The 14,502-nt window shown below is 41.6% G+C and overlaps 1 protein-coding gene across 1 annotated transcript in view; it reads left to right on the top strand.

Moving 5' to 3' along the window:
* Positions 1-3,833: 3,833 nt before the first annotated feature.
* The window catches only part of vps50 (VPS50 subunit of EARP/GARPII complex), a 207,297-nt gene continuing 196,628 nt past the window's right edge, over positions 3,834-14,502 (top strand). Inside the window, exons 1-2 of the mRNA XM_079523040.1 lie at positions 3,834-4,038; positions 6,042-6,110. Coding sequence (XP_079379166.1) covers positions 4,006-4,038; positions 6,042-6,110 — 102 coding nt within the window. The 5' untranslated portion in view covers positions 3,834-4,005. The remainder of the gene's footprint in view (positions 4,039-6,041; positions 6,111-14,502) is intronic.

Below are 14,502 nucleotides of genomic sequence, written 5' to 3'. Positions count from 1 at the left end.
TATTGTGATTTGTGAGTCAACGTCATTATTTCTGGCGACCAACCAGCAACATGCTTGCCTTAATCTATTTGAGGTGAATCAACGAAACCGTATCGGTGCTTAATCCATAGTGCAATCCACTAGTCAGCACAGATGCTGATAGTTTGGCTGTGGATAGTAAATCTGTCCAGTTTACAATTCTAACACGGTATAGCCAGCCTGTATTAAAAATAAAAAAGGAAATGTAGGATGAACTTAAGAGTCTTATCGTAACAGTTCATCTGCACACCACTTTATGAATACCACGAGTGTATCACGTAGAAGTCAAGGACTTCTCCTGGCAGATGTAATGTTGCTGTGTTGCTTGTGTGTAGCTACTGGGGGAGTGTAGAGAGGGACTGACAGACGGATGGTTCAGCATGTGGCAGAATGCCCTCCACCTGCTCCTGCTGATACCTATAGTCCCAAATAGATGCTTACAGTATGTGTGTGGGAGAGAGAGAGACAAGGAGAGGGGAAAAGACTGTCAAATCTGGACTGTTCATCTAGGCTACTGTAACTCAGAGCGTAAAAATGTACCTGTGAGGGTCTGTTTTAAATGAACACTCAATAATATCATGTCCAGAAGAGGGATAGGGGCACAGAGAGTCTTTAAAATGCCATCATAATTCAGATTAGTGATTTGTATTCCAAGAGCACATCACAACACAACAACTTAAAAATGTGAGCAAATTACCTCTAAAAACTCAAAAACTCAAAACCTACACCAAGTCATGGCAAATCATACAGTAGATTGGGTTACATTTACATTCAATATGGATGTCCACAAATGCACGGCTGGGTTATTATCCATATTGATTTATTCTATCTCGTGGATAGGGTGAACCTTTGCTGAATAACAATCATGCAGTTGATTGAGTCTAGCAGTAATTATAGCTTGCTGTCCCTGCATGGCCAGTTGAGATTGCTGTGTGTTTAAAGTGGTATCTCCTGGTAGGGGTTGCCATCTGTTCCGTCTCAGTGTATGCTTTAAGGGAGGCTCCATGCTGTGGATGGATGGATGGCTAACAAACAACAGTAGAGTAAATCCACCCAAGGAGAGTTTGTGCCTCGCCTTCTTCATTTGACTGGGAAATAACCTGAGGCATCATTAAACCGGAACTAGAGGCCACTGTGCCTGATGATGTCTGGGGTATTCTGCCTGCATTCAGCCAAGAAGTGCTCAGAATAACTCCCTATCAGCGTCGGCTCCAGAACATTGTGACTGGGGGTGCTGGCTATTTAGAGGGGGGACTAATGAATCTTGGTTTACATAAGTAAGTAAGTAAGTAGCCTTGCTGAGCCATGAGGCAGGAGCCTATCTCCTGTTTCTGTAGAGCTTGATGTACAAGTACACCCCCTGGACATGACACTAGTATGTCGCAGGGACATACCCCCAATCCAACCCTTGATGCTGAGTGTCAAGCAGGGAGGCACTGGGTCCCATTTTTAGAGTCTTTGGTATGACCCGGCCGGGGATTGAACCCCGACCTCCCAGTCTCAGGGCGGACACTCTAACCACAAGGCCACTGAGCTTGGTTTACATAGAAGTCAGTCAATTGGGCTTGTTTTGAGGGGGGCTAAGCCTCCACCAGAGGGGGCTAAAGACCCCCCTTTCCCCCCCCCCTGGAGCCGTCCCTGCTCCCTATAAGGGGCGATTGGCACAATTCTAGATTTGCATGGCCCTAAACAAATGTATTTTCTTCGAATTAGACACGATTTTGGAGACATTTAAAATCTTATGGACGAGACTTTGCAGTAAGTGATAAGATAAGTTAAAATAAGATACGATAGTAGCAACATATCTTCACTCTATCAGAATGAATAGACTATGTATCACCAATGAAATATGTACGGTAAGACAACAGTGATGAGAATGTACAGTGTCAACAGCGAGTATTTGTATGAATATAACGAGTCATATATGTTTAAAGTCTCTCAGTTATCCCGACAGACAGTAGTCTCTCGAGGCAGACTGTTGACTGGCGTCAATCAAATTCAAGGAAAAGAGGGTGCTGTCTTTCCTTTATTCTTTGACGATGGGTTCTCAGATTGTCCTGACAGTGACAGGTATCTGTCAAGGTTCTAATCTATAATGTACAGTACATCCATGTGCCAGAGTCAAAGCAGGATGCTAAATAATATTTATAATTTAGATATTTTTGATAACAGTAGGCTACTCATCAAATTGCTATAGAGAGAAAAAAGATTTGTAATTGAGGAATACAATTTTATATTTTAAATATCACCTACTGTACTTACTACACATAAATATACAGCACAGTATGCACAGTTGCACACAATAAAATTGATTTGGGTATCAGGTTAAACTGCTACCACCAAGTGGCATGACAAATAATAGCAATGTGTTCTTTATTTTACAACAAATGCATTAACTTGAATAATAATAATAATAATAACCAAGACTGGTTATCAAAGTGTGGTTTGGGGACGCCCTGGGGTCCTTGATCTAAGGTGTAATTTGGGGCCCTAAGGATGAATACAAAATTAATATCAACATCCTAATACTGTCCACTACTTAGATTGGGAGGGGGATGAAATTATGACAGGCAGTTACGTTGCTGCTGTCAAAATATGACTGCCAGGTAAAAAACACTTTGTGTTTGAAATAGACACTCATGCTTTGTAAGGTGTGATTTGGGGCTATTTGCTAATACTGTCCAATACTTAGATTGGGAGGGGGCTGGAATTATGACAGGCAGTTACATGACAGGCAGGTAAAAAACACTTTGTGTTTGAAATAGACACCCGGTCAGGGGATATTATATAGTAGCCTATATAATCTGATCGACACACGTTTTTTCTGTTTTTGTAGCCCACAAAAGAAATCAGGACAATGCTTCAACTTTTGGACCGCGTCCTTGGTAGGCTATGTTGGTATAGCCTGATGAACGGAATTGACTTTAAATAAACACATTTTCCATGTTTGCTTCAGAACAAACATCAAATATTGGTTCATTTTCCCAATTTTCTAGCACCCAGAAAAGTTTTTACCGGGATCTTAAAATAATCTGATCGACAGTAGGAATTTACTTAAAAATGTTCTCTGTTTTCGGATGTTTGTTTCAGAACAAACATCAACCATTGGTTCATTTAATTTTCTAACCCATACAAAAAAAATCAGGAAAATGTAATTCGTATTTTACCATAATTTGATTTGGGACTGACAATGGTTTTCACCCCAATACGAAAAACATAAAATAGGCCCAATATTCAATGTTCTAGCCCACAAACAAATCATCATCATCATTGTCACTTAATGGTCTTCAACTTCACAATAAAAGCTGTAGTCTATAGTCAACGGACAGGCAGGCAGGCAGGCAGACAGGCACTTCCAGGCAGGCAGGCAGGCACTTCCAGGCAGGCAGGCAGGCAGGCAGGCAGGCAGGCAGGCAGACAGGCAGACAGGCAGACAGGCACTTCCAGGCAGGCAGGCAGGCAGATAGATGTTTAGAACATTGGTACCTCAATGCCATGTATACACTATAATACTAATAATACTAATAATAATACTACTACTACTACTACTACTACTACTACTACTACTACTACTACTACTACTACTACTACTACTACTACTACTACTACTACTACTACTACTACTACTACTACTACTACTACTAATAATACTAATACTAATAATACTACTAATAATAATAATAATAATAATAATAATAGTTTTGCCTATAGTCTAGTTTAAGTTTGGTGACTCATGATCTGCCGTTGCATTATTTAAAGTTTCTGTTATTATCAAACACTTGACTTGAACCACTACTACCATTCACGTGTGGAAACTACCTCTCCCATGATGCTCTGCGATCGTTCCGGTTCCTGTATCGGACAGTCACGTGATGTTTAACCACCATGGCTTCCTTCTCGTAGTGTCAGACCGTTGACATCAAAACAAACCTGCCGTTAATGTACTGTTTTTTTTTTTTTTAGCACTGAAGAACATTTTGTTTTGCGATGCAGAAGATCAAGTCGCTGATGGCCCGTCAGGTGAGAGAGAAACAGGAGTCTCCCCATCCCAAAAACCCTCTTGAGAGATGGAGCATCATAGCCATGCTAGCTCGCTAATTTGACAGCTCGTTTCCTTAACACAGCAGAGATGTAGCAGAGGGGTTGTCAACAACCCTTTTCATTTCAAGGCCCATTATTTATTCGGCATTTGAGCCACCGACCACCATTTGATGACATTATAGCCTCTCAGACCCCAAAACTAAAGATTATTTTGTTGTCGTTGGATAAGATTGTGTCTACAATTCAATGCTGTATTGATGTTGGTACCATTAGGAGAGATAACAGGCAAACGTTGATCAAAATAACTATTCTTCTACACTCTCTAATCGTGTAGACTTCTTGTAAATAAAGTAATGCAGATGTTTAACAATAATTTAACTCTAGAGAGCGTACAATGAAACCAAATAGTTTCTTTCAAGAGTTAAAGCTCTATAAGGGTCCATTTGGTTACCAACTCTCCATCATTTAGCTGGGGACCACCAGGAACCGCCTCAAGGACCACTGGTTGAAAACCACTGATATAGCTAAGCACATAACGCTAACATACAGTTTGATAGCAGTTATTATTCAACAAAAGAAGGTCAGCGTTGTCCAGATTTTACGTGCAGAAAAGATTACCACCCTTCATTATTCATGAAGCATGTTGCACAAAGCAGGGACGTGCAGGGAATGTAGCGAAAAGAGCAGATCTACAAGCTTGTAGATCTTCTATTTTTGCGGCACAACCCAGCACTTTTTAGCTACTGGAGATAAATGGTGCATTTACATAGCGCCTTTATCCAAGGCGCTTTACATAGATTGTGCATTACATTCACCCATTCACGTGGCGTATGCCATAGATTTCTAAACAAATTCTTTCAGCGTAGAATGCTGCCTTCAAGTTCAGAAAAAGCCAATTCTTCTGAATGCTTGGCATGGAAAAAGGGGGCATTTGCATTTCTTTCACCATGTAGTAAACACTGCATTCATGGTCTGGAGAGGGCAGTCTTTTACAGACGGGTAGAAGGGCAGGGGCCGAAGCCCCCTTTGATGTCTATGTGTGCACGTGCCTGGCACAAAGAGTTAGGCCTGACTCACACCTTCGCAACAGATTGATGTATAGCTGATGCATGAGACTTATTGACTGATGCAAGCTCACAATGCATTTCCAATGGGAGTCACATGGTTTGACACAACATTTGTGTTGTATGAGGGGGTGGGGGGCAGTCGAAACACAGCCGAAAGCCGTACAACACAAATGTGTCAAACCATGTGACTTCCATTGGAAATGCATTGGGGCAAGAAGGTAAACAAACCCTTTCATACATCTAGCATGCATCAATGTTGTATGCTACTGTAGATGCGAAGGTGTGAGTCGCCCCTTTTACGTCTCTAAATGTTTTGATGAATTGAACATGGTGGACCCTGTTGTAAACAAGTGTAATGCTTAATTGGGTCGTCCACTCACAGTTAACAGCCTTTGTATTGAGTTTGTGCTTGAAATGTACTGTAATTCTGCAAACTGCACTTCTTGAGTGAAAGTACAAAAGTGTTGGCATCAAAATGTATTTAAGTACCAAAAGTAGAAAGTATTCGTTATCTCTGAAATGTAGTGGAGTAGAACTAAAACTACTGCAAATTTGACGTACTAACTCAAGAAAAGTACAAAGTACCTCAACATTTTACTTTTACTTAGTTACTTTCCACCATTGACAACAGGGCACAACAATGGGAAATGTGGGCGGTCATAGAAGCTCTCATCTTGCACAGTAACACTAGACGGCTGGCCCAGCAGACACATTATTGAGTACCACTTTTCAGAAATATGCTTTTCACTTCCATTTATGTGTAGTGCTAGCGGCTATAGCCTGTTAATGCAGGGAACTGTTGCGCACGGGATGTACTCATGATTTGCTTGAGATCAGTCTTATTTAGTTGTGTATATGATTATAACAGAGTGTGAATGAGAAATTATCATAAAAAGTGCATATTGTTATTTACAGGGCCTGAAGAGCCCTCAGGAGAGCATGGCTGACCTCAGTCCTGTGGAAAACCTGCGGATTCCAAGCAAGGTAAGCTCCCAGAAAAGGCTTCAAATAACAAATGTGTCAAATGCCTATTGATCCAAATCGAATATCCGATCTGCTTGTATTAAACAACGTTAAACTCACCAACATTGCAGCTGTAGGGCAAGCTTGAATTATCCTCTTTCAATCTGCAAAGCGTTATTTTCACCGAACGGCCCTGCGAATTTGCACATAATGCAGGAAGCAGCAGCACGACCAGTTAATAAAAACGAGTGTTTCCAAACTCTCTTTATGAAAGAAAACGCTTTGCAGTTTGAAACGCTGCAATGTTGGTGAGTTTAACGTTGTTTAATACAAGCAGATCGGAAATGCAATGTTGGATCAATGGGCTGTCTAAGGAGGATATTGCAACTCTAGATTCAACCCATTACAATAAATCTAGTGTTGCAAATTGCGGCTAGCTTTGACTTTGTGTTAAGGCTTTTATTTATTGTCCATGTGCATGTCCATGTGTACATTCTACTCTCTGTAATGCTTTAATGTCTTGTATGAACATTTCTAGCAAAATGTTTGTGAAATACATTTGTATCTGTAGAGGAAGCCAGACAGATCGTAGAAAACAATAAGACAACATTTTCATTGCATGGAATTGGATTAAGTCAACTGACTTATTGATTGACATTTCATTTAGGGTCAGAAGCGGTTCTGTTTGGATTGCTAGTGTCAACTACTCACTACTACATGTTTAGTTACACCAACATACCAATGGGAATGACTTCAACAGACTTAATTGTCATGATGTGTATAGAATACTTTGATTTGAAATACTGTACTCTGGCTTTCTGTGCCTTAACACAAAGCACACAACATCCCAATATAAACAAACAAACAAAAACGGGACCACTATGGAAACAAGTGGCTGGGGATTTCCGTGTTATCCTTTTAACAATCATTGTAAACCGTATCTCTGTTAATAAACTATTCAATCAACCATCAATCCACACGTGTTCCAGGGAGTGCAGTGTCGAGTCGGTCGGACCCACAGTTGTCCAAAAAGGCCTCTGCCCGGGCTCTGGACAGGGCCCCTGCCCAGGGTCCATATATGGAGCTGGCCTGTTCTGACATCATTCTGACGTCTGCATAGACTCCATATTTGGGCATGCCTGACAAAGAACTCCATATATGGGCATAAAAGGGACACAGACATAATATCTGGGTGGGGCATGCATTTCCAACTTGCATCGTTCCAAGTAGGCCAGTGCCCAACGGGCACCGCTGTAGAGACTCCAACAGGCACCGCTCTAGTAATGAAAAAATGCAAAACCCCACTACAGAGTAGACATACTTAGACTATATGCACTGTACACAGTACTCATATGTACTAGTATATACAATCAGACACAGTACAGGATAACATTACATACAACAATGTGCTGTTCAGCAACTTGACTTACTGGCGGTGTCATGTGTTGTGTCAGTGTTATGCCAACTATTCACTAGAACATGACTATGTAGCTCTCTGTAACCATATCAGTCACATCATATCATACACATTTCTGGGTTCCTGGAGCCGTCATGGTGAGTCACAAGAAGTATTTGTCATCATTAACCACTCGTGTGTGAGATCAATTTATCAAGAGGAACCGAACAAACATTTAAGTTTACTTTGATGTTGCGCTGTAGCCTGGCTAATAAGCCAGACCGCATCAGCCGTTGGCAAAAAAAAATTGCCTGCCGGCGGATTACGGTCTGGAGAGGCTCAATTGTACGCCCATTTCCTACACCAGAGAACTGGTGTGGCCAATCGGGACACGGTATGCAATATGGGCGGGCTTTGGTACAGTGACGTTCAATGCTTGAGACCTTTGACTGACAGAAGCTCTGACCAATTGCGTCAAAGAGAAAATGTTTGAACCCGCCCCCCGGGAAACAAGATCCATACACAGCATCTCCAGACTCAAATACCACACGACAGTGTGATTTGAGTCTGGCTTATTAGCCAGGCTAGTTGCGCTGTACGCTTGACCTTCTACTAACGCAGCTGACTAGACCTTGGAAGGTGACCAACTCCATTTATCCACATAGTTCTGGGTGATACCAGCTAAATTAATCCGTCTGCATGTTTGAATTCTCTCCTTGTGCAGATTATGGGTTTGATTGAAGCATGCTGGCCATGTGGGAAGAAGGACATATTGCTCTGTCTTTGTCACTGATATTGTTTGGGTTTGTCACTCAAAGAAGGTTTCACTTGATAAGCGTGCATGCCTGGTTGTCATGGGTGTGTCTTGTACTTGGTGACACTTTCTGCAAATCATTAGTTTCTAGGGGAACTTATCTGTAAGAGTTACAGCATATGCAGGTAATAGGTAGAGGTTTGAAAGCTGGGCCCCTTCATCTCATCTGAGACCTTTTTCTTAAAATAGAGGGTATGTGTGTAACATCATCATACCCATAAGTTATGTGGGAACACCTACTGAGTGGTAAAAAACTACTTTCTGGCATTGACAGCCCATACATCCACACATAAAAGTCCTATCTGATTGCATTAACAATGTTAAATTCAGTTTGCCACACTCTTTGCCACACAATTTACCACTTGATTCGCCACTCACTTTATGCATGCTCATCATACCCTATATTATAGTAAAATATCAAGTATGAAGTGAAGCTCTTATCATCATACATCATCACCGACCATACATCATCATACATCACATGCTCAGCCAATAACATGCTGAGCATCACATGCTCAGCCAATCAAATAATTTCCATGGAACACACACACAGACACACAAAGCTAGGTAGTTATAATAAAAGCATCATGTTTGTTGATAGTCTCTTTTTAACCCCTTTTTTCTAGCGATACATTTTAATCCAATATGGTCATAAAATAAATGTAAAATTAATCCACAAATTCCTACGTTTATTTCCAAAGTTCCGTCAAGATCCCAAAGTTAATATTTTACTACTATTAATTGTGCATAGCAGTAGGTAGAAGGTTTGGTTTACGCTTTTTTCACTTTTTAAAGAACATGTGGCTGTTGATAGCCATTTTTGTCGTGACTTTGTGGGAGTGGAACAGTTCCTCTGGACAATGAGACACTGAGACAGTTACCCAGTTGTCATAAACGATTTCCAAATTCAACAGAGCTGCATCCTATAGTACGGGGGTTCTCAACGTTTTTGGCCGGGGAACCCCCGGAAATGCTTTGGCCATGTCTCGCCTCCTGCCTTTCTGCTCTTGGTTAATGATCTATGGCACTTGAGTCAGAAGAGGCTGTTTCTATGTTTGTATCAAACTACTAAGCAAAATGATACTGTAATGATACCACTTACAAATGGAGTTGTCCCGATACAATGTTTTTTCAGACCGAGTACGTGTTTTTGTTGAGTAACCACTTACTTATCTCATAGATGCAGATGGATCTCCGATCTACACTTGTCAGTTTATTTATTCTTGTAGATCTGCTGTTTGTGGCGATTTGCTGCAGTGTTGGGTCAGACTTGCTCCCGTTGCATTCGTTCAGCCTATAGTGTCAATTGGATGTTTCGGTACTCGGGTCAGAGTATCGGGGCCGGTTCCGAGTACCTAGAACTGAACAACTCTACTTACAAAGTACATCTGCAGTCCCCTGGGGAAATAAAGGTACAAAAAAAAGGTACAAAAAATCTACAGGCACTTTGACATATGAGGGACATGAGGTTTTCAGTATAAATACACTGTGGCTGTTGTGGGGATTAAAACTGGTATCTTAGGGCCTCACTCAGACCTTTACTGCATTGCTGTATGCTTGTTGGATGAATGTTGTGTAGTGTCATGGCCGCCCCAATGCATTTCCAATGGGAGTCACATGGTTTGACACAACATTTGTGTTGTATGAGGGGGAGGGGCGCAGTCGAAACACAGCCGAAAGCCATACAACAGCTTGTAGTCCAAAATGTGGACTACAAACCATGTGACTTCCATTGGAAATGCATTGGGACGGCCATGACACTACACAACATTCATCCAACAAGCATACAGCAATGCAGTAAAGGTCTGAGTGAGGCTTATCTCTAACCTCTCAGGTGCTATGCTGATATGCTCTCCAATAGTAATCCAATAAAGTAACGCACCTATTCTCTACCTCCTCCACCTAATGTTGAAAATTGTATATATGATAGTAACATACACCTCATGTTTTGTATATCAAGGCAAATACCAGACACTGTTGGTTAAAAAGTCACCCGTTGACACAGATTACAGTATTGTATCCTAGATAAGACTGCACCTGCCGCGTGTATTCTCCTATTGTAATAGGAACTGAGCAGTTTATAAAGCATTGGGACTGTCTCCAGGACGTTCTGCACGTGTTCTGGGGAGTGATATCACCTTGGCTTCTGATAAGCAATGGCTTAGGAGGTGGCCAAACTGGATGCACAGTAATCGGACACCCTGCTTTTTAGGACTATGTGCTGTGAGCCTTTTTTACTTTCTAGAATCAGGGCCCAAGACTTTTTTCACTGTGTTATGATTGCTATTTGTTCTTCTTTTGCAATTATTGACACTGACAGGACAGAGGGCATTATATGCCACATTGTTTTGACCGCCAGACCAAAACACAGTGTATTAAGTAGATCTGTGCTTGCGATATTTTATTGATTTAGTACCGTATTGCCAAATTGCCCATCCCTAACATAATCCCTAACATAAGCATGCTGTTCTAGAGCATGCATGGTCAACTGGCGGCCCGGGGACCACATGCGGCCCCCACCTTCACTTAATGTGGCCCGCAGGGTAATATCAGAATACTGATATAGTATTGATTTCAGATGTTACAATGGAATTGTATGTCCATTGTATTGCATTTAAGTTAACATAAGTATAACTAAATGCAACAGGATTTCAATTCAAATATAGCAAAAATAGCAGATCTACAAGATCAAAACGCGTCGCACTGCGACACGTTTTGAGCTTGTAGATCTGGTATTTTGCTACGACCTGCATAAACTATAGTGGCCCTCTCCATCGTCAAAGTTGCCCACACTGCTCTAGATGACCCACGTGTCTCCTCCTGTGAGTGTGGACTGCAAACACCAATCTGCCATCAGTCAAAACATAGCTCTTATGATTACACACAGACCCTTTGTTGCGGGGCTGTGCAGCACCGGAGATTGAGGGAGATCCACTTGGGTCCAGCTTTATATATGTAAACTAATTTAAAAGAAATTGACACAATCCCCACCCCTGACACCAGATGAAACTATTAATCTGGTGTCAGTGAGGTCGCATGTAGAGTTGCTGGCCGGCTCCATATATGCAGATCTACAGTTGGGTGCCACCGATATTGTCCCTTATCATTTGACCCATTTAGGCCTGACCTCAAAATTTTTAAAAATCCTTCTAAATCCTCCAGTTTTCTGAAATAAATATTTTCACGATTTTTCAAAAATAGCAGACCTACAAGCTCGTAGCGCGCCACTCGGTGGCGCGCTATGAGCTTGTAGATCTGCTATTTTTCAATAGCTAAATTATAACATAATGTTTAAAACACCAAAAGGGGTTCCCGCCCAAAATGGGTTAACTGTCCTTTTGCGCAGATCACGCAAACCTCAGCAAAAAGAAAAGGACAATATCGATGGCCTCCAACTGTACTACTGATCTAGTATGTCAAACCATGTATGGCTATCCAGGGTTTGATGAGGTCAGTGTCGTGATCTTCATATATGGAGATCCAGGTGTAGGTGATGATCCAGTCTTCTCCATGTATGGCTATCCTCAGGGTTTGATGAGGTCAGTGTCGTTGATCTTCATATATTGAGATTCAGGTGATGGTAGTCAGTCAGCTCCATCCATGTGTTGTACCAACTTGGTTCATTTGCAAATCTGAGTAGCGCCAAAAGTGGTTATCATGAGACTGTCACAATATGGTCATATTATTGACATTCCCAGGCCATATACAGTATGGACTTAATATTGATGACATCAGGGATGATTGATCTCCATATATGGGCATAACAGGGATTGTATTAGGGCATCGGATGTCACGAGGCATGACCATATATGAGAGCGTGACGGACCAACGGGAAATGCACGTTTTCATAGTAACACTGGTATTTAGGGCTGATTTAGGGCTCCCAAAAAACCCAGGTATGCCTAAACAAGTGGTGCAGAGTGCAGACAGCCCTCATCAGCAAGCAGCACAGCAAGCTTGGCCTTTTCAGTTGAATTCAAAAAATGAATTTCTTGCTCGCATACTGTGTGTTGTAGAGTGGAACATCATCTATTGAATCTATTGCCCTGGTGCATTCAGTATTGTCACTGAAGTATTACTATTCACTTTGAATGGATGGATTTATTTGGAGCATGAAAGGAGTGGAGGACACGGCACATAGCAGACCCAATGTCACGGAGGGGGAAGAACCCATTCAGGCCCACGGGAGGAACCCCTTTTGGTGTTTAACCCATTTTGACATCTAAAAATGTCTTCTACATCCTGACAGTTTTCTGAAAAAGCTATGTTTCTATGTCAGTCGTTCTTCGATTTAAAAAAAATAGCAGACCTACAAGCTCGTAGCGCGCCACTCGGTGGCCACAGCCGCCCCACATGTCCTGGATGTCCAGCTCACAGCTTCTAGACTTCTTACTTAGACTTAGACTTTGTTCATCCCGTTCCTATTGGAACATTGGGCGACGAGTCCCCTCCGTTTGCTCCGGTCTCTGGCGACCCTGCTTGCTCCGTGCCAGCCAACACCCATCTCCCTTAGGTCTTCCTTGGCTGTCTGTCTTCATGTCTTCTTTGGCCTCCCTCTCTTCCTCTTTCCACCTTCTGGCATCTAGTCCATTGCCACACTTGCCGGTCTCTCTCTTGGCAGTCGGAGTACGTGCCCAGCCAATTTCCTTCTCCTTTCAGAGACGATGTTAGAGACAGTGGTGCTAGCCCTGCCCTTCTCATCAATATCAATTCTAGAAGCAGCGAAGCTGATAACCTTCAGACAGTGGAAACAATGGGCCTCATGCATGGAGCCATATGAGAACGAATATATTATATAATATTATATAATATTTTGGAAGAAAATTAACCCACTGAGCAATAGTCGACCGTTAGACGTCCGTCTAAAAATGGGTTATAACTGCTCTAAAAATGAAAATTAGCTTAGACGTTGATTAGCAGTTTTGTAAACGTCTATGTATAGACGTTGAAACAATGTTAATCTGACTAATCTAATCGCACACGCACACACACACACACACACACACACACACACACACACACACACACACACACACACACACACACACACACACACACACACACACACACACACACACACACACACACACACACAGTCTGAAACTGAATACCAGTTCCAGAATGCTGGGATTCCATGCAGTTATTATTTCCTACCAGTAGGTGTCACTCTTACTTCATCTATATCATGAAATTGAAAGGACTCTGGCTCACATTCAAGTGTGAGTCATTCATGTCTGTTGTATTAGCATTATTTTGCATAGTTAACTGCAGTATTTTGCCACATGATTTAAGATGTAATACAACTTTTATCTGAGGGGAGCAATAGAAAACTTGAATATATTCAATCTATAGAGATCACGACGTAAAATATATCATTTAGATGGCATGTAATGTATACATACATAGCATTCTATAGTGTATACTTATAGTTTGATTGTACAGATATTGATTATTGATTGATATTGTACTGTTAGACGCCATAGAGTAGACTGATGTAAGGTTCTTAGTTCCTATAGATCAGTCGTTCCCAAAGTGGAGTCTGGGGACCCCCAGGGGTCCTTGAGGGAGTCCCAGGGAGGTCCCCAGGGGTCCTTGAGGGAGTCCCAGGGGGGTCCCCAGCTAAATGATTTTTTGGAAACAAATGGGCCCTTATGGGTCTGTAACTAAACAGGTTGAGAATCACTGCTAGAGCCGTACAAATCTTCTCTTATGGGGATCCCTGGCATATCTTTTCAAATGGGGGTCCGCAGGTTAATGAATGTCAATTTGGGGGTCCTTGATATGAAAAAGTTCGGGAACTACTGCTAGATGACTATTTCTATGCAACACAACGTATTACGTTGTGTTGTTCTTGCTTACTATAAAATTGCTCTGGATTAAGAGCGTCTGCTAAATGCCTACATCTTACTGTAAATGGTAAACAATAATCCTGACTGTTTATACTGCTAAAAAAAATAATACTAAAAGAAACCGGTTTATCTCCGCAGATAAGTCCGTCTTAACCTTGCATCCGGATGCTGATGAGAACACACATCAATCAATTACGTACCATGAATATTCATCAGCAACTGCATTTTGTAAAACCGTGAAAATGTGGCGCAAATCTTTGAATATATATTCTTTCAGAGCGTTTTTAACTCAAATCTTTGAATATATATTCTTTCAGAGCGTTTTTAACTCAAATCTTTGAATATATATTCTTT

The sequence above is a fragment of the Electrona antarctica genome (genome assembly GCF_951216825.1).
Source record: "Electrona antarctica genome assembly, chromosome: 15".
Lineage (NCBI taxonomy): Eukaryota > Metazoa > Chordata > Actinopteri > Myctophiformes > Myctophidae > Electrona > Electrona antarctica.
The sequence above is the reverse complement of the archived record's forward strand: the minus strand, read 5'-3'. Positions and strand labels throughout refer to the sequence as shown.